The 27054-nt window shown below is 48.4% G+C and overlaps 1 protein-coding gene and 1 pseudogene across 2 annotated transcripts in view; both read right to left on the bottom strand.

Moving 5' to 3' along the window:
* LOC144162884 (tryptase gamma-like) overlaps positions 1–13718 on the bottom strand; it is a 34163-nt pseudogene extending 20445 nt beyond the window's left edge. Inside the window, exons 1-2 of the transcript XR_013320790.1 lie at positions 13471–13718; positions 11909–12099 (exon numbers count right to left, since the gene is read on the bottom strand). The product of XR_013320790.1 is annotated as a tryptase gamma-like (transcript). The remainder of the gene's footprint in view (positions 1–11908; positions 12100–13470) is intronic.
* Positions 13719–13910: 192 nt separating this feature from the next.
* LOC144162885 (uncharacterized) lies at positions 13911–19152 on the bottom strand. The gene has a single exon (XM_077693600.1). It carries the CDS (start codon positions 18997–18999, stop codon positions 18361–18363), a length of 639 nt encoding a protein of 212 aa, XP_077549726.1. The 5' UTR covers positions 19000–19152; the 3' UTR covers positions 13911–18360.
* Between the last annotated feature and the right edge of the window lie 7902 nt (positions 19153–27054).

The raw sequence follows: 27054 nt of genomic DNA, 5'->3' as shown, positions 1-27054 counted from the left end.
GACCATTTGTAGTAGCCTGCCCTGACTTGGCGACCAGCTGCTCTATCTTGTTCATAAGATTTCTGATTTGAGCGTTCTGCTCTTGTATTTGGGCATTTTGGCGAGTAATAATTTGCTTTAGTTCTACGATTTCTGCATTTTCCTTGGGGGTTGTCTGGGTGGGGGTGGTAGGGGAAGTGAGGGGGGGAAACTCATTATCGAACGTGCGAGTTTTGGGAGACCCGCTAGCCCGGCCCACCTTCGTGTCGGCTGGTCCGCGTTGGTCTCCGGGTCCTCCTCGGGATCTCGACCGCTCCGTCCTGCTCGGCACCTCCTCGTTCCCGGGCCCGTTCCGCCGTCTCGAGACCCTCAGCGTGATTGGCTCCGCTCGTTCCGCCGTCTCCCATCGGCGGCTGCTGCCCTTCGTTGACTTCGACCGGGAGCGTCCTTGACGGCCACCTGCGCCGCCCCGCAGCCGATACTTTGAACGGGAGCGGCTGCGCTGGCGACCGTCAGCGCTCCTAGCGGGGGTCTTGGATCTTGATCTGCCGCTGCGTTGGGGTCCGCCTGCAGGACCTCTACAGTCCCGGCTGCGCCCTCGTTGTTGCTGGTCCTGATGTCTTCGTTGCCATCTTCTCTGGCGGACGATGTAAGGAGTCTTGTATTTAGCTTTACACACTCGGTCGGCTGTGAGATGGTTTCCGCCGCACAGTCCGCACTTGGGTTCGCAGGTGTGGTCTTCCGCCGGCCTGGCTACTCCACATCCCCTACAGATCTTGTTTTTGGGGTCGGGGCACACATCCATACGGTGCCCCAGTCTGCCGCACGCATGGCAGGCCTCGATTTGTTTGCGGTATAATGTGCACTCTGTTGAGTAGTGTTTTCTCTGTCGAAAACAGTACGGAAAACTGCAGGCGTGAACTTGCCTTTAGATATTAGCGAGTTCCCGCTCGACTGCGCGTAACTTAACGGGGCGGCTGGTGCCGCGCGCGCAGGAGATATCCAAGGAACGATGCGAACAGTGTGGGGTTCACATGAAGATCTGTTTTATTATACGCACAGGTATACACTACAGAAAGAGGGTAAGGGCACGAACAAAGAGGAGAGTCTCGGTGCCTCAAATGGCGATGGTTGGCGTCGGTTCGTCTGCAAGCGCGCACACATATAAACACACGTCGCTCGCTGGCGCCGCACCGTCCGTGGTCTGTGGCATGGTGTCGGATGCGCCGCATGGTGTAAACAGCGGCCGCTTTTCGTTCCGATCCTCGTCTTCGGTTACTTGATCCGGGGCCTCCAAAGTCCTCCCGAGCTCTTCCCCGTCAGCGACGTGTAAACTTTAGACACGCCTTCCGAGAACGGAGGAATTCTTAACATCCTCCCCCCCAATGAGCCTCTGCTCATTCTTATTACAGCTCCAGAGGGTAAAGCGCTTGAACTGGCCGCCGTAATTCTTTCTTGTTAAAAAGAACCATTCTGCAGGCCCGAGCCTTTCCGTCTCGTCCGGGAAACGTCTCGACCACCCTGCAAAGTTTCTACAGCTGGCGAGGTGTTTTATCTTCGCCGAGCAAGACAATGTCTCCCTCCTTCACGCTCTTCTGCGGGAGCCCCGCTGCGAAGTGCGCCGAACGTAGCTCCAGCAGATATTCGCGTCTCCATCGTCTCCAGAACAAATCCATAAGGGCGCTGCGTCGCTGCGATTGCCTTGTGACTGTACTTTTCGTAGATGTCGTTACGATATTACCGCCGGGGGAGGGCAAACTTGTAAGCCTACGTCCGATGAGTAAGTGCGACGGGGTCAAAGGCGTGAGTTCTTCCGCCTGAGAGTGCACGTAGGTGAGCGGACGAGAATTGACAACTGCTTCCGCCTGAGTGAGAATGGTTACTATGCTGTCGTAGTCGAGTGCACTTCTTCCAAGAACCTTTCGGAGAACGTTCTTGACTGTACGTACCATTCTCTCCCAGAAACCACCCCACCATGCTGATCTTTCCACTATGAATTTCCACGTTATTCGATGGTCACTTAGGCATGCCTGAGTGTCGCTTCCCTTGATGGCGTGGAAGATTTTGTTCATGTCCGCTGAGGCTCGCTTGAATGTGAGAGCGTTGTCCGAGTACACAGTTTTCGGTATTCCTCTTCTCGCAATAAATCTCCTCAACGCCATAAGAAAGGTCTCAGTAGTGAGGTCTCTTACCAGCTCTAGGTGTACCGCCCTGGTTGTAGCGCAAGTAAAGAGCGCTATATAAGACTTCCGCATGCTTCCTTGGTCCGTGTAAAATATGGGGCCCGCGAAGTCTACACCCGTAACCTCAAAGGGGTCCGCCTGAGTCACCCTGTCAGCTGGTAGCGGGGCCTGAGCTTCCGCGGCAGGTCGACAACTCTGTCTTTGACACGGCACGCAGCGTCTTATGGCTGATTTCACGGCTTGTCTTGCACGAATGATCCAGTAGTTCTCACGGAGGTGGGATAGCGTATCTCGTACTCCTGCATGTAGAAGCCGCTTGTGTTCCCCGCGAATCAGAAGGCCAGCGTAAGGGTGCCTCGCAGACAGAATGATCGGATGTATTGTTCTCTCTTGCTCTGTACTGTTTTGCAGCCGACCTCCAACCCGTAGCAGTCCCTCGTTGTCTAGGAACGGGTTCAAATCTTTTATCGGGGATTTTCGGTCGAGCGGCTTGGATGCACTGAGGGTCCGTACTTCATTTCCGAATGTTTCCATCTGTGAAATCCTCAGCCAGTACCTCTCCGCCTCGGTCATCTCTTCGGCTGACAGGCTCCCTATCCTTTTCTCCGAAGAGGTTCGGCAGTTGTAGAGGAAGCGCTTGATCCACGCTGTTGTCCGAAGCACTCTAGTGATGGAACTCTTTTCGCTTAGGTTTATCAGAACAGCTGGTTCGCCGTCTGTTATGGTGTTTAGCACCGGCGTTCTGATTTCTTCTTGCCAGAGTTGGGGATCAGCAAGGCAGGGTTCGAAGGCGGGGTACGTTTCGCTTTTGTTGAGCCACTCTGGCCCTTCCCACCATTGCTTAGCATTCACCAAAACTGATGGTAAGATACCCCTGGTTAATATGTCTGCGGGGTTTTCCTTTCCGGGACAGTGCTTCCACACTGCGGGATTGGTCAGTTGTTGTATCTCTTGGACTCGGTTTGAAACAAAAGGCTTCCATTTGGAGGCGGAACTTTTGATCCAGCTTAAGGCTATCGTTGAGTCTGTCCAGCAGTGAACTGTCATGCCTTCAATTCCCAACTGTTTCGTCAGGTTTTTTGCCAGCCGTGCGCCGATAACGGCTCCCATCAATTCCAGTCGAGGTAGTGACAGTCGCTTGAGAGGAGCCACTCTCGCTTTAGCCATCAACAATGTCACCGTGGTGCATCCATTTTCTGTCCTTGCTTTAACATAAGCAACAGCGCCGTATGCCTTTGGGCTGGCATCACAGAACACATGGAGCTCCACTTCTGTGCACGCATGGCTGAGGTCTCGAGCGAGCAGCCTAGGTGTTGCGATCTGCCTCAGCATAGGCAGCTGGTGGCACCACTTGTTCCACGTCTCAGCTATATCGGGCGGGAGACTTTCGTCCCAGTCTGTCCCTCGTTCCCACAGGCTCTGAAACATTACTTTCGCAGTAGTCGAAATTGGCGCGAGGAAGCCAAAGGGGTCAAACACGCGTGCAGATGCCTGCAGAAGAAATCGCTTCGTGTCTTGTCGCTTGCTCAAAAAGTCAATCAGCGTGTTCATCTCAAACACAAAATCGTCACTGTCTGGCCTCCACTCGACTCCAAGAATTTTTGTCATCGTCCCGTCGGAAAATCCGCTTTGGGTTCGATCTGTTTCCGACAATGCCTCTTCGAGCTTGAATTCGTTCGATTTCCATTTACGGAGGTTCATGCCAGCTAGCTGCATGATTTCCTGTGATTCTCGACAAATCTTTTCCGCCTCCTCCAGGTTGTCAGCTCCCGTTACAAGATCGTCCACGTACAATTGGTCACGTAGCATCTCTGATGTTGCAGGAAACAAGTTATGCACAGAGTCGAGATGGTGCTTTAAGGTAGCTGCGAGCAGAAATGGACTAGAGGTAACTCCAAAGGGCACTCTTGTCATTCGATACTCCTTGATTGGAGAAAGAACTTCTCCCCGTCTGGGAACGCTTTCATACCAAAGGAAGCGTAGTGCATCGCGATCCATTTCCGCAAGCCCAACCTGGAGAAAGGCCTTCTCAATGTCAGCCATGATGGCCACATTGTGCATCCTGAACCTAATGAGGATATCCGACAGGTTCGGATTTAGGTTCGGCCCAGCAGATAGTACCTCATTCAAAGACCGCTGACCTGGTGCGCTTGACGAAGCATCAAAAACTACTCTTAATTTGGTAGTTTCACTGCTCGGGCGCGTTACGCCGCGATGCGGCATGTAATAAACAGGCCCCCTCGGGGACTAACCCGCTTCGGGAACTTCTTCAGCGTGTCCGGTAAGGAGGTAGTCCCGCATCGCCCTGTCGTAGGCCTCAGCCGTGCCTTCACTGCGCAAAAGCTTTGTAGTCAGAGAGGAGAGCCTCGCAAGAGCCGTCGTCTTGTTATCCGCAAGCTCGTGTATGTTTTCTTGCCAGGGAAGGGCAACGAAGTAGCGACCGTCCTTGTAAGCGACGTTTTCTTTGAAGTCCTGTAGCACTTGCTTCTTGGTGTGGGTGTTATCTGGCTTGTCCGTAATGCCTATGTGCTCCAGCTCCCATAATGATTTTAGCTGCTTGGAAAGATTGTCGTCATCCAGGTCGGCGCTTACCGTTACGCGCAAGACCCCGGTGCTGGCGTGATAGGCGACAGCGGATGACGAAGTTGATGCACTTCCCTGCAACGTCCATCCGAAAACCGTCTCCACGGCGACGAGCCCGCTTTGTAGGCGCTTGATGTTACCGGTGGCCACCTCCCAGTAATAATCGGCTCCTAGGAGGAGTCCTACTTCGTCGAGACGGGACCCATCGACCGAGCAGTCGGCGACCTCCATTCCTTGTTCATTAAGGTATGCCACGGTGGTCATCTCAGGAGCTGGTATCACGTCGCAGCAAATATGAGGGACCTCCAACGCTTCCACTCGGACTTCGTTTCCGCTGTGTTGGTTGCGCAGCCACAGCTCGACGCGGCGGCATTTTCTTTGCTCAGTGGGCCTCTCGTTGCCAAAGGTCATAATTGTCAGTTTTTCCTCTCCCAGGACGCGGAGTTTTAGCCGTCGCGATAGTTCTTGTTTCACAAATGTGCGCTGACTTCCGCCGTCGAGAAGGAGCCTCACTTTGGATCGCTCGTGAGGTCCCTCTGCCCAAACTTGAGCAGTTTGCAGCAAAATGCGGACAGCGCCAACCGTCGCTGCCACCTGAAGTGACGATTCTGCGGCAGGCGCTGGCGGGGCCGCAACCTGGCTAGATGGTTCCTGGGCGGGTCTGTTGTTGAGGCCGCAAAGAGCAGTGGCGTGTCGAGCTGAGCACTTCGCGCAAGTGAGCCATTTTGCCGTACGACATTCAGCTGCTCGATGGTTTCGTTTGGTGCATTTGAAGCAACGTCTCTCTTGTTTCAGTATGTTGCTCTTTTGTTCGAGAGAAACACCCGCCTGGCAGTCGGCTGTCAGGTGATCACGTGCTTTGCAAAAGGCGCATGCATTTTCCTTCTTATCCGCGAACGCTGACAGGACTGACGACGATGCCTGCTTTTGGTCGTTTCCCATGCGGTTCTGTTTGTTTCGTGGCGAATGAGACTCTTGAAACCGACAAGTACCGTACTCTGCTCTCTCTCTGCTCTCGATTTCATTTCGCAGGAAGTCTAGAAAACTCAGTAGCTCATCCTCGGTTCCATCACTGCGAGCTGTCTTCCTGCGACAGTACTCCAAGCGAAGCTCCTTTGGAATGCTCCTTCGGAGGACCGTGAGCAGCAGCACTCCGTAGCCGCTCGGCGGCACGCCCAACGCCTCCAAACTTCGGACACCAGCCTGAATTTCATCGTACAGCATCATCAGCCTCCCTGTTTCCTCGACGTTCAGCACGGGTCGAATCGACAGCAACCGCGACATATGATCCTCGATGATCACTTCATCTTTGCCGAACCTCTCCAAAAGGGTTTTGACCGCGATCACGTAGTTTCTGTCTGTCAACGTAAGGCCTTCGATTGCAGCGGCAGCTCGTCCTGTCAGATAGCTTGAGAGATACTTAAATTTGTCAATGGCTGGAAGGGCTGAATTCTTGTGGATTGTCGACTCGAATTCGTTCCAGAATTTCGGCCATGAGCGCACGTCTCCGTTGAATTTTGCAATTTCGAGTTTCGGAAGTCTGGTGGTTGCCTCCAGTAATTGAAACGACGTCGTACTTGACGCGGGAGCCGAGGACTGTGTGCTGCTCGTTGAACTGGTGTTAACTTGCGATGAAACCGCCGGGGCAATGTCGCTAGCTGTTCCCATTTTGATAGCTCTTTTGAGGATTGTTTTCATCGAGCTTATTTTTGTGCTGTACGCACTACAGCTGGCCAATTCTTCATCAAGCTGGTCGATGTCTATCTTCTTTTCGACGTTCTCGTTAGCTACTCTAAGCTCTTCAGATTGTTGGATAAGCAAGTCAAACAATTCTTCCAGCTCACCGATCGCTGCTGGTGACGCTTGCAGTAGCTCGTTGGCGGTTGCAAGGGTCTTGTCGATGCTGTTGCGAATTGCTGCTTGCTTTCTCTGGAGTCGATCCATGATGCTCTCGGTGTCGCTTGGTCGACTTCTCCCGGGTTTCGGCACCAAAATGTGTTGAGTAGTGTTTTCTCTGTCGAAAACAGTACGGAAAACTGCAGGCGTGAACTTGCCTTTAGATATTAGCGAGTTCCCGCTCGACTGCGCGTAACTTAACGGGGCGGCTGGTGCCGCGCGCGCAGGAGATATCCAAGGAACGATGCGAACAGTGTGGGGTTCACTTGAAGATCTGTTTTATTATACGCACAGGTATACACTACAGAAAGAGGGTAAGGGCACGAACAAAGAGGAGAGTCTCGGTGCCTCAAATGGCGATGGTTGGCGTCGGTTCGTCTGCAAGCGCGCACACATATAAACACACGTCGCTCGCTGGCGCCGCACCGTCCGTGGTCTGTGGCATGGTGTCGGATGCGCCGCATGGTGTAAACAGCGGCCGCTTTTCGTTCCGATCCTCGTCTTCGGTTACTTGATCCGGGGCCTCCAAAGTCCTCCCGAGCTCTTCCCCGTCAGCGACGTGTAAACTTTAGACACGCCATCCGAGAACGGAGGAATTCTTAACACACTCCATCAGAAGGTTGCCATATCGTATGTATCTTGGCACCTTTCGCCCCGCAAAAGCGATGACCACAGACCGAGACCTACCGATGCGGTTGGCCTGGAGTGCCGTCGGGTTGTAGTCTTGAACGACCTGTTCTTGGATATCCTGGGCGGCATCTTCCAGTGGAATGTCCCGAATGACCCCCTTCACCGTGCCGTGGGGGGCCGCCTCGTAGGCGCAGACTTCGTGCGTAGTTCCGCGGACGTCAATTCGTTCCACCGATGTGTAGCGGTCCGCATTCTCCCGTCTTGGTGTGCTGATTACAAGGATGTTCTGGTGGCTGTTCGGACACACCACGTCTTCTCTTGAATCTTCTGCTGCGATCTGCGCCGCCGCCGTCAGAGCCCTGCACAGCTCTACTCGAGTCACGTCGCCGACCCGGAGTCCTCCACGCGGCCGCACGATTATCTTCATATCGCCGCGCGGGAGCTCCGGCATCAGTGCTCTCTTCAACAGCTTGCCTTTGTTAATGGGCGGGCGGCAAGGCGTGGCCTTGGCGCGCTCGCTGTTGTTGCCGGGCGCCGGCGGTAGGTTTACCGCGTCGCCGCCCGTCTTCTTGATTCTTTCTCCTGCCGTCCTCCATCCATTCGATCTTGTGCATGTTTGTGGATCAATCTCCACGCCGTCTACTTCCACACGCATGGCCGTGGCCATCTTTCTGAGTGGGCGTTGTCCTAGCGCCGCTCCGATAAGGGGACCCGCCGATGTCGGGCCGCGCCCGGCCCCGCTCCGGCGTGGCCGAAAGCGAGGTTAGGGTTAGCGTGGCGGCTCCCGTCGATGTTCGAAAAAGCTTCACGAAATCTCTAAAAATGGTCGCCCACCTGTGATTTTTAGTTCCACATGGTCGGGTGACCTTCCCGGATCTTGTGATGATGAGTTCTTGTCACGTTGGGTAAAAATATCGCCGAATTTGGAGTCCAAAGGCGGAGCGACGTGTACATGCGTCGGCACTCCTCGCCCCCTGGCGGCGACCTCCCTCGGCACCGGGAGCGCGAGCTTGTCTGTGTTCGCCAACGGAGGCGCGAGCGCACGTGCACTGCGAGGGGGAGATCACGCAAGAGATCACGCCACGAACGCAGGCAGTCGTTCTCGGAGATCGAACGAGACGCAAGGACCTTTGCTCGTTTCCTCTCGTCTTGTTCGGGCACAAGTTCGCCCAAAATAAAAGTTCTTTCTTTACCGTTGTGTCCCATCCTACGTGACAAATTGTGGTGGAGGTGCGGGGTAGTCCTCAATGGCGCGGGGTCTTTCACCAGGTCTGGGCCTGGGAGCATTGACTCCGAAAATAAAAGTTGATTTGTACAATGTACGCACACAGTCTTACGTCTTTCTTAATGATGTAATGGGCGAACTTTCACGGGAGAGTTACGGTTACCGATGATCTCCCCCTCTCGAGCTTCGCCCCACTTATCATCATTCATTCCGTGGATATGGCGTGATTTTTTTTTTTCAGTTACGTTACGAATTTCCCGCGTCTATTGTTCCTGCAGATAGCCCGCTGGGACTTGGAAGTTCTAGGGCTGCTGTTCCATTGGAATAATAGCACATGGAAAAATCGAGCGCCTCGTGGCGTCCTGGACTGTCGCTCGGCCTCTCCTCCCCACACCCTTCCCCTCAACGGCCCTCACGCTGAGCCACCATAGCAACACCCTGCAGCCACGTATGTAAGCTCTGCGCTTACATGCCGTAGCCACATGCAGTGTATTTTCCGCGTGTTGACGCGTCGACGTCGCCCCGCGTTGCGCGTCGCCAAAATGCATGGAGACGCGAACTGACACGCAAGACGTTAACGCCGATGCCTATGCTCTCCAGATACAAGCGCGCATGCCCTCCGCATTTTTTTTTGCTGTCATAACAACCAATCCAAAGTACAGTCAAACCCGATTATAGCGAACTGTAATATGCGCCGCGATTAGTTCGATATATCCAATAATTCGATATAGCCAAACCCGTCTGTAACGAATTTTTTTTGTTACGAGTTCCTAATACGCGGGACCCACCCTGCCATTCCCACATAACGAAACGAACGCATAAAGTATGTCATTACCATACACAAAACAATCCATTTATTGCATGCAACAAAGCTACTTCCCGCCTTAACTGCCTACAATTCGCAAAAAAGGGTTGATTTTTGTTTTCACTTTCGTTTTGGCGGCACCAACTATAGCACCGCATTCTCTACACGTTTGCACCAGTTCAAGTCCGTGTCCTTCAATATCGAAGCAATATTGGCGGAGAAGATTGGCAGGAAAAAGCGCTTCATAAAGCGTCGGACGGCTTTACGTTGTGACTGACATCCCCAGTCTCTTCAGTGCTTTCAACAGCACCAGCTGCCATGAAATCGGCGACGGTGTGTGCGCTCGAGGGGCTCATAGTGATGGCACCATCATCGTCAACACTCAGTAAATCCTCTGAGAACACTCCTTTCGGCACAGCAACTGGAACGTTAGCGAGCTCTAGGTGCAGTTCGCCTTTGATGTCGTCTCGTGAATCCCGTACGTCGGAAACAGTTACGGAAGGTGTGGGGCGTCACGTCGGTCTATGCGAAGCTCAACATCTTAATCGCTGCTCTGAGACCACGCATTTCGGTGGAAATTGTAGCTACGCGCGCCGAGTTCGATATATCCGATGTGAACTTCGTTATAAGCAATATGCTTCGCATGCATTTTCGTAGCAGATTTGCTTTTGTTCGATATGTAGCGCAATTCGCTCTATCCGGGTTTAACTGTAGCTGGTATCCTCGGTTATGTACTTACATTTTGCTTCAAACATGCCTGAAGCATCGCTGTAGTTTTGGACATTACCCCCGGCCCTGTGTTTTCACAAATTCCCGATTACCTCGCTTGGCCGTTGAGGTGTAGAACGAAGTTCTGCTGTTATATGCAACTCGTACTGATGTCTAAAAAGTAGTTTCACGGTTTTGCTAACCAACATCTGTGGGTCGAATCTGGATTCTCGAGTAGAGTGGGTGCTTCTACGGATCCCTCGGTATATGTTCGGCCCCACCTTATTTATTGACACTAGTTCGACCGTTATTGAATCGGTTTGGCCGTTATCGAATCGGTTTTTGCCAATAGAACTTTAACGTGTACAAATGCGCACAGTAAATTTAAGAATTTTACCCTGAGACGCCGCTCAATGCCATGAATCCTCTTCCCAACTGAAACTGCTGTTTTACAGGGTTTTCCCCTGACTAATCCTTAATGGGGAGAATCAGAACTTAGGGTAAATTACCTCATTAAGACGTGTTGTCGGGCGGGTTGGTTCATATTGCGGAAATAAGGATAAAATAAAATAAGAATCAGCAACCGTCCTGTCCGTTCGCCGTCTTTGTCTATGCTGCGCTAAATATCATTTCCGTAAACTACCTGCTCTTACGGATTCCTCAGCATGTTAGGGCGGCTACAGAACAAAACCCGCGATGATGGTTCGCGGGGGATCTCGTGTTTTGCCGAGAGTAGCGCCACCCGTCTCCAGCGACGGCCAGAATCGCCAAGATGGCCTTCAGGTTTCCCATAGGCCACAATCGTTCCGATTTGTTTTCTAAATAAGCAGGTAGGTGCCGTTCCTGTTCTTGGTGTGAAACAAAATAGACCACAAAGTGCGTCCTTCATGTAAAGTTTTAGCGCGGACAGGCATTTATCGATGCAATACCCTGTATTCACGCCACCACTTCCACCAGGGGCTTGCTGGCTTTAATTCAAGTTTAGCGGCTGCTACGATGTTGGGCCTTGCGCAGTGCGCTTTCAGTCTGCCGCCACGAACATATGCGCACAGACGGCGACACTCATACGCAGCTTTCGCTTCAAAAATCTACCCCAAACACAGATAAGGCGCATTATAAGTACAAAGCAGCGATGTGTCAAGTTTGCCAGTACCGCAGCAATTGGGCATATGCCAGATTATATTTCAACGAGCCTAGCACAACGTTATCTGCAAGCAATTATTCCACGGGTGATTTACCGTAGGCCTGTCTTTGTGTAATTTACCGTTAAATGTTATCATAGGCTGCATCACGCCGGCTGTAACGGCCTTGATCTTGGCAGTAGTTCTGCGAGGCCTACCACGTGGCGTCGAATGTCTGACGCATTTAACATTTTACACCTGGTTTTACGCACCAAAGCAGGGATACGGAGGGCTCTGGATTAACAACGACCACTTGCAGAAAAATGGCCGCCGCGGCCGGAAACTAACTTGCGTACTTGGGCTCAGAAGCACAATAGCAACTGCGACAGGTATGCATTTAACTTTATTACCTAATAGACATCGCTCTGTGCGTAAACTTTTACTTACGGGGCTCTTTATGAGTCATAAAGCATCTTGAATTCCGTTTTTCCCCTTTGAAGTTTAAAATTGAAATTTGAACGCGCCGAAACATGCTGGGCCATGCAGCACTGCGTGGTTTAGGGCTCGTGACTATTAGGCCATTTTTGGGTCCCTTCTGTCAACTACGTTTTTTTCTGCTGAGAATCCGAGCGCTAACCGGATTCGTTGCGTTTCTTAAAGTGACCGCAAGCTGAACGTTGAAGTCTGCAACATTTATCACTGGTGTCCGGACTTTACGACAGCTGTGCGTTCCGCTGGGTCCGCGCCTTCTCATCCGCGTAGCCTTACGGATGTGTACCTTTCCGGGAGGAGTACGCAGAGTCCACACGCAAAGCGCCCCTGCGGGATACCTGGTGATTCCATCGAAGTTTGGGCTGATAACGTACGTCGGGTCACTGTCAACGACCTCGGGTCTTAGCGCACCCTTGCAAGCCGTATCAGAGTCGGCAATGGCGGGAAGGTTCAGGCTGCGGGAGATGACATGGCCCGCTAGAAAAATAACAAAGTCGGGGGGCAGTGAGGTTGGAGAATTATGTAAAGGACACTTGAAGGAGTAGCGACACAAAATTTCATAGATTAGATACCTATGTAAAATGCTTCCCTTTTATCAGGAGATATCACCCAGCAAGTTTCAACAGTAGCCGTTCAGTATAACATATTTTAAATCCATTTTAATCTGTGCCTGCACGAAAAAGCCCAAAGCGGGCCAGCATGACATCTGCTCCTTGCTCCAAACTGCCGACGTCGGGGCTCCCGTGACAGCCGGCGCGCCGGCTGCGGTTGGCGCGCGCTACTACGCCATGTGTACACGTCATGGTTTTGGGAGTGACGTCATGATGCCTGGGCGCGTGGGTTAGCGTGGATACAGTGGCTAGAATAGGCACTGTAGCGTGGAGATGGTGAAGACCTCGGTCGGTCTGGGCGCGCGCGTCCAGAACGGCAGCAGTGCGACAAGAATGGTGACGTCAGGTGAACCCTCCTGTCATGGCGGTCGCTTGGCGTTCGTTTTGTCGAAATCGTAACTGACACGAATGAACGACGCCGTAAATGATTGTTTACGCTGCGATCGGCCGTATAATGTGCCATTCATTCTATGACTAGTGGGCTGGTAGGCACCCACAGCAGCGAAAAAAACCTAACACGAAAATTTCGTGTCAGTACTCCTTCAAAAATTATGCGAGCAAATTTAGGACTGAGCAAAAGTTCCAGGAGCATTTTGCTGCGTTTCTTTAAATAAGACAAGAAGCACGGAACTAAAATACAATGCAAAATGGTCATAAAATACCAACCAAGAGACGCATACAAATATGTTACACGATAAGTCCTTAAAATGGTCCTTTATAAAATGGCCAGCAAGCAAATCAAACTTGGCCACATTACGATCACGGTTCAACATCTGCACACCAGAATGTCAGAGATATTTCAAAATACCCATAGCGGTTAACGTCTACATATGACAGGACTCGCAGCCATGATCTTATTAACAATAAACAACAGCATCACATTCAGGACTTACTAGCGAATCATAGCCCTTGGGGTTTGGCGGGCTAACATCCTCAATAAAAACATCAGAGAAACAGTTAAAGTAAATTATGCATCCTAGTTCATCAACAAAGCTCACTTATGCATGTACTGGGGGTTATTGTGCAAGGAACATCGTCATCTGTCAAAAACACACATTACCCAACTCAGTCAAACATAGGCATTACTTTTAAAGACATCAATGCTAAGCGCACGTCATTAACACGAATTTTTCACTCGCACTCTGTAAAAGACCCCATGGAAATAACAATTTTAACTCATGATGTAGCCTTAGCGTTCAAAAGTTACTGCCTAGCAAAAAATTGAAATGCCACCTACCACAGCAGAAAAATGTGGCTGCTAATGTGAACAGCTTCATCCTTCAGGCGAGCAGGCCTAAGTGTGCCTCTTGTAAAAGAAAGCATGCCGCTGTCAGACTTATCTTATCACGGCCGAAATTCATTGTCTGACAGAGGTAATGAAGCAGGGGGTAGGATGATAACAAAGATAAGAAACAATGCCCACAAATAATTGTGCCAATTTCATCACTGCGTGACAGCTGCCGCAATGCAATGCCATCATCAGCAATTTAATACTCGTTAGGGGTTTGGTGCATAATTATTGCACACACTCGCAGCTGAGTAGCACAGACGATGCAACTCGGATGTGAAAGCACCAAGTTTGAGAGCAGGCACCTGTTTTATGTAGACAAAGAAGGGTCCAAAAGGTCACCATAAGCATAGGCTGGTACCCAATTATTCAGAAGTAAATAAAACACTTCTAGGCGCACAATGGGAGCATTACATGCCAGCCAAGTTCAATGAGGGGCCGAGTTATAAATAGGATGATATAACACATAAATACAAAGATGAAAAAAGTACAGATTACTGAGCAACATGGATTTGACACTTCAGATTACTGTTGAACCCTTTGCTTTACAACTGTAATTTGAGCGCACAAAAAAGCGAGTCATGAATTGTCACCAACTAGCCGGCGTTTCAGTGTTATTGCACTTTACTTTATATGGCGTAGCCAGCACTTCCCAATCACTGTGTCAACGTTCATTTCAGATAGTCAGAGAGATTAAAACAGCCACGGTTACTTTTTTGTGATCCAGCTAAATTCAAAAGGTGTGTATGCATAGTGCACATAAGCTATGCACAAAAAGTTGTCTAAATTTTGCTTACAACGCACCATAACAAAAAAAAAACATCTTGTTAAGGACTTTTCTGTCTTGCATGTGTCCCCTAATACTATGTAAAACAAATAATTGTACCAGGCATTACTAGTAATCAACCTCTACTTACATTGTAAAGGTACCTGTCAACACCAGGGTCCTTGCATAACTACTGCTAACAGAGCAAACATGCAACTTTTACACTACGTGCATGGACAGTAACTAAATTATCCACATGCCCTGGTATTTTTGTCATTAAAGGAGCCATTAAGAGAAAATACAACTTCGTTTAATTTGAAAAAACTATGATTCAGTATATCACTCAGCTACATTACAGCCAGAAAAGATGTTTTTTTAACGAAAAAAAAAAAGCAAGAAGTATTTAAAAACTTTCAAATTTTGCGCCACAGTGACGTGTTATGAGCAAGAATGACGTCATACGGGCCAACAATAAAACATAATTTTCAGTGCATTAACTGCACGTTAGCATTCAAGTGATGCGGTCAAATGGAACTAGAGGCCCCATTACAGACGTCCAGTCATGTGTCATCGCGACAGGTCAGTTAGGCGGCCACCAATCGCACAAACCAGGTTCTGTGATGTCATAGAAAAGTTGCGGGAAATTGGCTAGGGTGTCGCGACTGCTTCACGCGTTTTCTTTCATATCTCCGTTATTTGTTCGAAGATTGCGATGATATTGGTATCATTGTTATCGGGACTAAGCAGTCTTTCTAATAAACCCAACTTGTATTTTGTCTTCATGGCTCCTTTAAAGAAATGTTTAGGAGCCTGTTCACAGAAAAAAGCAAATGTAAAGGCATAATACTGCATTTTGAAGTTGAAGTCGCAGAAGCCCGTCTGGTTGGGAGACAATGTTGCAATAAAACAGGGACACCAACCAAAAGAAATTACTAAAAACTCTAAAAGCAACAAAAAAGATATTTCGGCTCCTATATGGAAACCTTGTTCACAACTAGGCAAGATTAACAAAAATGTGAACCGCCCATGGTGGCTAACCCTCATTATCCCTCTGCATGCCCGCAACTCATTTGAAGCGTTTGCAACCATATCAGACAGCACGGGAGCAAAGGCACTGGGCCGCCGAAATGACACCAAAGTGCAGCAGCATAGCACGCATAGGTATTTCAAAACCTCACGTGGAGGCAGAAAAAGACAAATGAAAATGGCGCCACCAACATCCACAATGCGCACTTCCTCACACTTGACAATTCCTACTTCTGCAGTGAGATCAACAAATTGCAAGCTTTTGGGGGACCAAACATAAAGCACTCAGCAAAGAAGACTGTGCTGAGAAAAAAAAACTGCTAGCAAAAAAAAGGTGGTTAACCTGTACTTTTACCATACTTATCAGACAACTATCATATACAGATGGCACAGACAGCATTTATAGGAAATGTTTAACTTAAATGCCCATCAACAGCTTGCTCTGCTTTTACCCGTAGCCACTAGGCCACCACAGTTGGCATATGGAGTGAACAAAAGGTGCTTGGGATACACATGCAGGGGAAAATTTTTCCCTGGAGCCTCACAGACTTCTATTCGGTTATGAAACAGTTTCGCTCTCAAGTCCCTCTTCACGTAGGCGGTGATCAAACATGGCCCAGACACGCACACAAAAAAGAATAACGAGTGATATACGCATTCCATTTTGCCCAAAAAATGTTACCACGGTGACATGAAAGCAGCGGTTTGGCCAAATTTAAATGAAACAGGCCATGCAACTTATTGTGATCAGATCACTGGGATGACGTATTTGGCAGTTCCTTAAAAAATAGTAATGCGTCCCCATCAATACTTTGCTTGCCCATCGGTTGAAGCACCAAGCCATCTTGCTTTTCGAGCAAAATGCGCAGCACCAGGCTGGTCGTTCCAATTTTAAAGGGACCCTGCAACACTTTCAATAAACGCTTCCACTCTTTCCTTTGTGTCTGCAAGCAGTGCGAAAGCTACAGTTATTGCCAGCACGGAGCAGCACTCCGTGATTTGCCCATCGCACCAGATACACCTTCCGTTTCCGCTTTGTTTTTGTGGCTTGATTTTTGAAGTTGCTATCAAAAAGCGTTCACTGCTGCAACTGAAGGACCACTGGCCAACAGCCGCTAGTGACGTAATTTGGGCCGTCAAAGAACGTCAAGATCGGGAAAGGGAGAAAAATCTTTTGAGCGAGTGTCCAAGTTGTCTGATGGGCATAGAGCAGTAATTTCTGGCTGAGGTACTTTGCAACCCCCTAATCTATGTACTGGGTGTGTTGGGCGACTACATTCTGCAAGCATTTAAGATTTAAAAAAAAAAAAGTTGAAAAAAGTGTTGCAGGGTCCCTTTCATTCAAAATGTGCCGAGCCTTGGAAATCACGGTTTGTTCCCTGATTTGAACAGGTTAAGTCACTTTTCAAGACGCTCTTAAAATCAAAGGAAAGTATTTGATGGGAAAATTTGGTTGCAGTGGGATGCTAAGCTCTTTTTTGAGAGCAATCTAAAGGGGGTCAATGAGGGCTACCAGCACATAGAAAAATGAATACTGACCACCGAACGTTCTTTGCATTTCAAAACAGATTGTATAGCTTGAATAGTGGAGTCTGTGGTTTGCCCTTGGTATCAATTCACCGGTCTCTGTGCCTATTTCCCTCAGAGTTATTTTGATGCACAATGTACGGTAATTCAACAAAACTTGTTGGGGGGCTACTTGGTTTATGATTCTTAAATATGTTCAGCGCAAAAAACCAAAGACAATACACAAGAAAGGAGACAGGACAAGCGCTAACTTTCACCTCAAGCACTAACTCTGAAATGCCACAATGAAATGGTCTATTCAAATGAAAGCAGTAATGACTTTTCAAATACTAAGCAGGGAAAGTACCCCTAACAAGCCTGAACTCAGCAGCAGCAGCCCTAAGATGCCTTTTGGGCAGACCGGGGGGAGGTCATCCAAGGGTGTAGCAATTAGCTGCACCCTGAGATCAAAGTGAATGGGTCAGAAGAGTTTTTCAAACAGCTAGTGCTTATGTTTCAAAAAACAGAAAAGGACAGTAAACACCAAGGTTTCCAGATCTGTAAAAGTTCAATGGTAAAGACACACCAATGGAGACCTACATTCGTCTTTGCTTCAAGAGTTCCAAAACTATTAGTTGCCAAGCTACAACGATCAGCCCACTGCCCAGTGGATGGGCGAGTACAGTTGCAAAATTTCAATGGCTTTCTTTTTTTTTCAAAAACCTGCCTTGGCTATGGCTGGTAATGAAACGGGTCTTTTTCTTCTTTCTTTCGGTAGGTTAGTCCACTCAAGCTGATGGGTCTATTTGATTCACCTGCACCACGTGAACCAGTTGAGGTGGTGCAGCACTTCGTCATTCTGGTGAGGGTGAAAAACAAAAATGCTCGTGTATGAGATTTCGGCACACGTTAAAGATCCCCAGGTGGTCAAAATTAATCCGGAGCCCTCCACTACGGCGCACCTCATCGCCTGCATTGCATCGGCGCGTTAAATCCTACAATCAGTCAATCAATAAAAACTTCACAATTCGTTTCAGTGGTGCACCTGCACTGCACCGTTCGATTCACCAGTGGTGCCGACAGGTGCAAGACGAGTTCATGGCTTTGCCTGCACTCCCAGCCGAGGAAGCAGCAGCCAAAAAAAGCGCAGGTCTCGTTCCATTGATCAAGCAGGATGGCGGAACCGGTAATGCACTGCTGTGACCTGGTGCAAGAGGTACAGGGTGAATCGAACAGACGCAGTGTTGGTCGGCCACTCTGACCTTTCTGTTTCCCTTCATCCAGTTTTTAACTTCAGAGATTGCTTCACGGCGTCCTTTACGGTAATCCCATGTCATGCTGCGAGTGGATTAGTTTGCTTTAGCTTGTTGTCGAAGCTATGGTCAATCCAACACGCACGCTTTTCCCTGTTTGCTTGCTCCGCTACTCCTTCGTTTTGTTCAGCCTGGTTCGTCTTTTTTTTGTTCGCACTGCTAGCAAAGCGGTGGCTGGCAAGTCGTCTTGACGGGGGGAAAATGCGCCAACGTTCACGTAGGGCGAAATCACGGCTTGAACTTGACCAGTGGTATGCTCTTGGACGACAGGCAGCGGTCGCAGACCCACTCTGCGTAGACCTCCTGCGTGAGCAGGTGGAACGCCGCATCCGTGAGTCCGGTGCAGATTCTGTGGAACCAGAAGTTGCAGCCGCTCTCGCACAGAATGGCCTGGTCGTTGTCGTGAACCTCTTTGTGGCACACGCCGCACGGGTAGATGGGAGGCGCGTTGGGGTTCTGAGGATTGAACACCATGGGCTGGTCGGGAGGGTAGACCTTTCCGGACGACATGGGCATCGGTTTCGGGTGCATCCCAGACGGAGGCATCACGGGACCCGACGGCATTTGGGGCTGAGCGACGTTCGGCGGCTGGTGGAGCATGGCGTGCTGCGGAGGCCGCCGATGCAGGTGGCTCTGCTGAGAGGTGACGGTGTCGTCGAACGGGTTCGAAGCGACGATCGTCTCTCCGTATCCCGTCATCGGAGGCGGCGGCACCAGGTCGGGGATGGATGGGCTCGCCTGTGCCGGTGTCCGACGCTTCTTGGTCGACGGGCTCTCCGGCTGCAGCTTCATGTCGCCCGCCCCGACGCCGGAGCCGTCGAGGTCGGCGTCCTTGAATTTGTTCGCCCCCTTTCGCTCACGAGGCATTTTGGGCTGCTACTTTAGAACCTTGTCCGCCGGGGTCAACACATCAGAGCGACGTTAGATGAGGCGACAAAAACAAAAGTCGCGACAAACTTTGCCGGTTAGCAGTGGCACTCCGTAGAAAGCGACGCGCTCGTAACGGCTCAACATGGCTTAGCCTGAGATTGTATTGGATTGCTTACAAGTTGGATAGTTTACAGATTGGCGGTGAGAATATTTTGGCATATAATTTTGCTCAGTAAGATCCACGGTGTAGGTCTACACCGTGGTAAGATCCAAATACTTTTGTGCGAGAGCAAATTTTGGCACCATAGTTTATTCAGTATAAAATAATAAACTTCCTGCCGTCTGTCGACACTGACTGCTTTTATTATTACTGACTGTCGACACTGACTGCTTTTGTTATTAAAAACTCTAAATAAGCTATAATGTGACAGTTATATTTAAATTTCAAGTTTTATTGAATACATTGGGTCTTTAACTCTGACCAGTACGCTTACTTTTTGTTTACTACAAAGAGGGGTGCACCGTGCCATGACCGTACACATGGGGCATGCAAGGCGGGACGCTCTGTCCGGCCAACAACAAATCAAGATCGTGACGTCACAGCCAAAAGTCACGTGATAAAGGCATTTCGTCACTTCCTGGACCGTGGGCTTTTTTTTTTTTTTACTTTTATCGCGAAGGCACTGCGCGTAGCATCAAGAAGCTATACTGCGGTAAGGTGTTTTTTTGTCACTATTGCACAGGTACATCCGCCCTTCCGCAGCGGTAGGTTCGCTTTGGCGTTTGTTTGATGCCCGAGTTTGTGTCAACGTAGCCGCGGGTCAACGTCGTGGACGGTTGCTTACATGATTGTCAAGTGTAGCGTCGAGCTGTTGGTTGATGAACGCGCCGCGTATCTGCTTTAAGCGTGTTCATGTTGCCTGTTCGACAGTCACTGACTCCACCATGACTCCGCTGTAGTACCAGTGCCAGGCCCATAAAAAGTTTGGATGACCGATCGGCCACCGCTAACTAGCGCCGCTTTCACCGCTAGCGCCGACAGGCTTTACCGCAATGCACCGGTGACGTGCGGCTAAAGGACAGGCGGAAGGAGTTGAAAAATACGAGCGCTACAAGAACAACGGACGAGAAAGGCAAGCAGCTGTCGTATTTGTCGTCCGTTCTTTTCATACGCTGTTATTTAGCGCTCATAATTTTTTTTATTTTATTTTGTCAATATCATAGACCAACTCAACCAAAACACGTTTCGAAGAGAAAGGTGCTTTAGGAGAGCACTTTAATTCGAAAATATTTGTTCCTATTAAAAGCTAGTTCAATAAAACAGCTTTAAAAGCAGAATTTCATATCCTCGCAGCCCTGGTCTCCACAGAAGCTCCTATAAGATATATAACTAGGAGGGTTGCGGGCTTTTAGTTAAGACATTTTGTAGTGGTAGCAAATATTTCATCTCGTACCGAGTACCTATAGCATGGCACAAAAAAAAGGAAGCAGCAGCAGTAACCCGGACAAGCTGTTTTGATACCACAGTTGAAGTAAGGTCAAGTGGCAGGCTTTATCCATCTTGCACCAGAACGGAACCGATGGCTGTTTAATAAGTGTGTGGCCTCCCCTGGTTTACTTGGCTTCCTTTGCATTCTGGCTGCCTGTTTGTGAAATCTACCCGTGGGTATTCTAATTCTTGTGTGGTGGTAGTGTTGTTCCTCATAGAACAATATTGTAGTAATGATGTACACTGTCTGACCTTTTGAATAAAGCCAAGATGTAGGTTGCATACATTGTAGGGCTGGGTGTCGGTTAAAAGTTTTAATCCGATTAATCTGTCTGACCGTTTCAATCCGATTAGCTTTAATGACCTAAAATATTATTTAATGGAATCCATACACCAATGATAATAATAAAATGCTTCTCCGTCCCAACAGTTTTAATTGTTATCATCTCTGAGCATACTTGCATTGTTTTCTGTTGTAACGTCACGTAGGTTATTTGAACGCAAATATGGTCCTCGGCATGCACACACTTTCAACGCGGTACTCCTGTTTCGGTTTGCTCACATGACTTCGACCGACTAAAAAATTAATCGCAACTAAAGCATTAATCGGAAAGTTGATCGATCAATCGCCCACCCCTCATACATAGTCCATTCAAAAGCACCACATAACGTTCAACGAGCCGCAATTTGTGCCTTTTGTAATTTGCACTGGGGACAAAAATTAAAATTTGCCACAATGTGCTGCAAATACCCCAGACATAGGAATGTAAAAGGGATCACCAGCACTTTCTTTTCAGTGGGCGTGTTGGTAATAGCTGAATTCTTTTTGCACCACCTTCAGCAGTTATAAGGGGACAGTGCATTCCCATTAGGTGAAGCAGAAGCCACTGAATGAAGATATTTACTTTCTCTAAGAGCACTGCATGTGGTTTTTCTCTTCTAATAAAGCCTTTGCGCTTTATTGAGTATAGGAGCCACACCACCATGCATGATAGTTTTCATTACAGTGCCGTTACCTAACTCTGTGCTTGTGATGTCAGCTGAGAAAAAACTTCACTGAAACAAACATTGAAGCAAACTTGTGTTCTGAGGCCGTGTTGCACCTAACACCGACTTTTTTTCCAGGAAATTCAATTGCAATAAAAAGCTGTGCCCAAACAGCCTCGTATCTTTTCCAATTTCTTTTGTGCATTATACTACTCGCTTTTTCTCCATAGATGTTAACTCTTGATGGCTATTGTTAGTCTCACTTGTAGCTTACGGACTAATTATTAGGTGAAGCCATGCAGACTTTTAGTGGGTGATGTACTTGATCTCTCATGTAGCTGACCGACGTGAACTTTTGGGCGGCTTCACACGTGTAAAGTGCAAAATTTGGATGAGACAAACAAGGATGACATGACCAAGTGCTACTTCCAACTAGGATTTATTGGTAAGATACACTCGCATATATACAGGCAAAATTTTGACAAGATACAAAGGATGACAGGAACAAGTGCAACTAAGTATTACTGGTAAAGTACAATCGTGTATATACAAAAACCGTGCGAACACCAGCAAAAAAAGCAAATTCCAGCACACAAAACAGTTATGCACCGGCACATAATATTTGCGACGCAGCTCATGCCCTGATGTACAAAGTATAACTAGAGATCGGAACTTTAGGCAAAATTCCCATTTTTTTCCTGGAGTCCCTGTAAACTTTGTTCGACATATAAGCATGAACTACAGGAATTAAATTAATCAACTGTTGATAGTGCCTATAAGGGCCTATTTTTAGATTCGTGTCTATATTGGCTTTTTGTTGCCCTAAAAATGCCTTTTTAGGCTTGCTGAGTCCATTTTACGTAACGTGTTGCCCCAAAACATACCAACAGAGTCAACTCTTCAGAACCTATACCTGCTATCAATGTGCAGGGACATTAAAAATTCACAGCTTAGTGACTCATGCATATGGATTTCAGTGGACAGGGGATTACATGTGTCCAGATTGAAAAAGTGTGAGGGCCACTCCAACTAGAAGCCTTTGGAGAGAAACTTCCTCCTCTCGGAAACAGTACAAGGCAGGGAGCAGATGCAGAGGCAACTTTGAGGGCAGATATTTTTTAGTCTTAAGAAAGCAGGACCTGGAGGCAGTAATTTGGCAACGAGTCTGGTATGGTGAGGGGAAAATGGGGTCGGCAAAGTGGTTAGAAGCATTCAGGCTGTGTCTTTGCAATCACCGGATAGAAATATTGAATAGTGACCATGAATATGCTGGAAGACTCAAAGCATCTTCCTGTCCCAGTGCTTTACGGCGCTGATTGAGCTAGTGTACATGTGTGTTCTTGCATTGAGCATTTGCAGCTTTGACAGTATAATGCACAGCTGAGAGTTTCAAAGGCAATTAGAGTGACAATAGCATGAGTACAGGTGACTATTGACATCTCGATGGGGAAGGCTTGCATAGGTGACTCTTCCTTCTCTCAGTGGAATGGCTGCTTCTATGGGCAACCCAAAGTGGGTATCGGAAATAGTAGTCATGGGTGTATAAAGCCATGGGAAAAGGTGTTCTGGTCAGGGAAGGCTCGCCATAAAAATAAGAATACAGCGCTATGACCACTCACAGCTGGATGAACTTCGCTTTGCTCTGATTAAGTTTGTGATGATACTGAGCTGGGTGTGTTCTAAGAAAACAGAGGGACAATAAAATACCACAACACTGCAAATGGCTTATCTGTCAATATTCTCGTCCTGTACGATCACTGGGTGCAATTAGGGCAGTTACAACTGCAGGAGGTGCATATAAGACAGGCTCACCACTTGCTGTAGCTATAAGGCCTGGGACGTGCAGTTATCAAACTTTACATGCCTTCAGCTTCCCGCTGATTTACGATTTAAAGGTTGCTCTTTTCACTATTTAGGCAATGTAAAATAGTATGCATGCAATATGTAATAGCATGTATGTAAGGCACTTGTATTTGGAAGCCCGCCTCATACAGCTGCCTGCAAAAAATTTCTGCCCGTGCAAGCATCGCACTCAGCCATCAAGAGCGCAGACATCAAGGGCGATAGCAAGCTAAGTGCAATGGCTAATCTCGCCTTTACCATAAAACAAATTCTCCGTTAGTGGGACTAACCTCTTCAGCTTTCATTAAAGGTTTTCTATCTCTCTCTCTCTGTCACCGTGGAATTCGTAAATGTACCGGAACACGGTGAGCTCGACCACGTCTCGTTTGCGCATTTACCTGTCACCGCAATAACAAGCCGAATGTGGTACGTCCAGCGTGGCACCCCAGTGCACACAATCACTTCCACATCACTGAATTCGCTGCATCACAGCACGGCATATCCTCCCTTGGTGAACTCTTTTGCTGCATGTTGTTGCTGACGGCAACGTGACTTGTTTTCTTGTAGGATATGGGGGCGCACAATTAGTGGTGTCACACTTCGTCCTCGATTGTTAGGGAAAAGATCGGTGTCGTCGTGTTGTCGCCGTTTCACCGGCAAGGGCTCAAGGTGACGGCTTCATTCGTGAACTGGCTCAGAAAAACAGACAACGCGATGTCGAGGGACACTTCGACGATACACTTACTTGATTTAAGTAACCGGCCATGACAACGTATCACGCGGGTATCATCTACGTGGAAAGAAACCAACTCGGGCACAGAACAAATTCCCAGGGGCAAAATGACGCAATAACAACAATAAAAAAAAAGCGGCGAAGCCAGCGTAGCTCACACACAGTGCCTTTGGCAATCGCCTCCACATGCTTTGGCTGAAGCCTTGGGTGAAACTTCTGACCGCGGTGCATCGCTTCTTGATGCTATCCGCATGCCTTTGTGATAAAAGTAAAAACAAAAAAAAAAGCCCACGGCCCAGGAAGTGACGAAAACGCCTTTGCCACATGACTTTCAACTGTGACGTCACGACCTCGATCTGTTGTTGGCCGGACAGAGCGTCCCATGCAAGGCCCAGTTTCTCTGTGACGGCCCAGATTGATTCGACAGTAGTTAGAAGCAGCTCCCATGGCTCCCACGCGTAGTTTTATTCGACTGCAACGTAGCCAGTCTCAGCGCCGATTTAATGAACTGTTACTGAGATGATAAAATCCTCTTAAAACTACAGGCGCGAGCGGTTACTGCCTTGAAGCCAAAGTACAGCATTGTTTAATTTGAAAAAGCTAGGCTTCAGTATTTCACTCAGCTCTATTCCAGCATTGAATGACATTTTTGAACTGAAAAAACGCAAAAAAGTATTAAAAAACTTTCATATTTCACGCTATGGTGACGTGTTATGGGCAAAAAAGTGACGTCACATGGGCCATCACTAAAAACACAATTTTCAGTGTGTTAACTGCACGTTAGCATTCAAGTGATGTGTTAAGCGGTAACCACATGGAACGATTTTTGCGAGCGATGCGATGGGGATCCGCAATCGCTCGCTGAGGCAGCTACATGAGGGTGAAAAGCACAAGCAACAGCGAAACGCAGCCCCAATATTTCCGCAGTGCGCCAAATAGGATTATCAGAATACATGGCCGCCAGGTTATTTGTGTGCATTTGTCGCAACAACGGGAAATAAATGTGTATCAGTAAGCGGAGGGTCGTACATTTCTAGGATGCACTGTGCCGTCGCTCGCCCCTTCCTCTCATTGTCTCCGACCTAACCAGGGAGGGAACATCCACGTTCAGACAGCTGCAGACGAATTCACTGATGACCCCAGTCGTCATGAAGCACATACAGTCGATCCCGGATATGTCGAACTCTAAGGGGATCGTAAAATAGTTTGATATATAGATAATTCAATATATAAAATATTTTTTTTTGCATAGGATTTCCAAGGGGATGTTTGGACTGTTCGATAAATGCAATAATTCGATATATCTGGGTTCGATATATGCGGGATCGACTGTACAGCCAGAACTCTATATGGGCCACGATGACAATGCTAGGGCCACGACCGCCCACTTTCTGTGGGACTGTGAAGTGCGACCAAACGAGGCGGCAACCAGGAAAGACCTACCGCCGTGGATCCAAGAAGCAGTGCGCAGTTATGACAAGGACATAATCAGGTCCTGGCAACCCTCGAAGAGCAGCACCGGAGTGAAAACTGCGGGGCGACGCCCAGCCTTACGCGGCAGCGGCGTCCAAGTAGCGAAGGGGTGGTCCGAGTAGGGGTGACGTCGGGATCGACGAGTGGCTACGTCCGGGCGCAGTGTACACACTGTGTCTGTTGCAGGGCTTCAACGAAGTCTTTATTCCATTCCATTGGCGGCTGCCAATCACACAAACAAGATTCTGTGACATCATAGAAAAGTTGCCGGAAAGTGGCTAGAGAGTCGCCACTGCTTCGTATGCTTTCTTTAATATCTCCATTATCTGTTCAAAGTTTGCGATAACGTTGGCAGCATTTTTATCGGGACAAAGAAGGCTTTTCAATGAACTACACTTGTCTTCAGGGCGGTTCCTTTAAAATGGTTTTGACTTTCCGACACCCTTCACGGGCTTGCGAGCATGCAATTGAATCTAGGAAGCACAGGTGTTTTTAAAGTGAAGCTTGTATCCTCTCACTGACGCCATACGTGAAAACGCACTGCAGGAAAGCTAACCTTCAATGACGACAATGATAATCGTGGTGAAAATTAGCAAAATTAAAACGCTTCCCTGCAAAAATTGGCGATAGACCTGTTAGGCTCCTCCCGCTGAAGGTTGCTGAGCAGCATAAGAAAGGAGGTGATGCAGACATACCACGTATGTAGGTCTAACACTAACATCATGTTGCGAGCTGAATGTTGACAGCCATTACCCACAGCTCGACGCACGATGAGAATGACTACTGTAAAACTGTTAGCCGCCAGACGTTCGGACTAACATCGCATGTGAAGTTTTAGGACATTGGGTCTAATGTCACATATTGAGGTTTAACGTCTTCTGGCACCCACTCGAAAAAGTACTCACTGTACAAGGTGCAAGCAGCAGGCAGCAATCGCTGTAGACCCCAAACCCAAACATAAGGCGTTCAGAGGGCACGCCCCAGAGTTGCTGCGGTTATTCTAGAAAAGTGGTGCCTGCCTCCAGAATAGACCAACTCGCAGTGTGGGTTTGGTTAAACGGAGAGTGCATGATTTTTGTGTCTCAGCACTTCTAGCGTTCGAGTAACAGCCTGCAACCACGATCACTGCGCTGCTGCGGCCACCGTGAATTACAGAGTGGTAAACTAAATAACAAATTCAATTTGTTACATAAACTATTGGTACACTTTTGGATGTCACAGCTGTAGGCGGATAATGCAGGAAACTTTAGTTTTTTGTCTGAAGAAGAGAACCACTCCTGATGGCCTGAATAATCAGACATTTAAAGGATACCAATTGGATGCAACAGTGTCAGAATCAGTTAGCTCCCACAAGTAGTTCAGCCCTGCTATCACAGAGCAGACACTGCATGTTTAGTAAAAATGTGAATACAACAGCCAATCTTTACATCACGCTGTTCTTGCTGCCTATCCACGAAGCCATGTCTGTGCCTCTATGTTGTTGACATTTATACGTATTTTCACTGGTGAAACGAAAACTACGTTTAGC

The sequence above is a fragment of the Haemaphysalis longicornis genome, unplaced genomic scaffold (assembly GCF_048455015.1).
Source record: "Haemaphysalis longicornis isolate Haplotype H1 unplaced genomic scaffold, Haemaphysalis longicornis Haplotype H1 scaffold_12, whole genome shotgun sequence".
NCBI classification, from domain to species: domain Eukaryota; kingdom Metazoa; phylum Arthropoda; class Arachnida; order Ixodida; family Ixodidae; genus Haemaphysalis; species Haemaphysalis longicornis.
The sequence above is the reverse complement of the archived record's forward strand: the minus strand, read 5'-3'. Positions and strand labels throughout refer to the sequence as shown.

Excerpts from the sequence above, each read along its gene's own strand:
- LOC144162885 (XM_077693600.1), bottom strand. The coding sequence starts at position 18,999 with ATGCCTCGTGAGCGAAAGGGGGCGAACAAATTCAAGGACGCCGACCTC.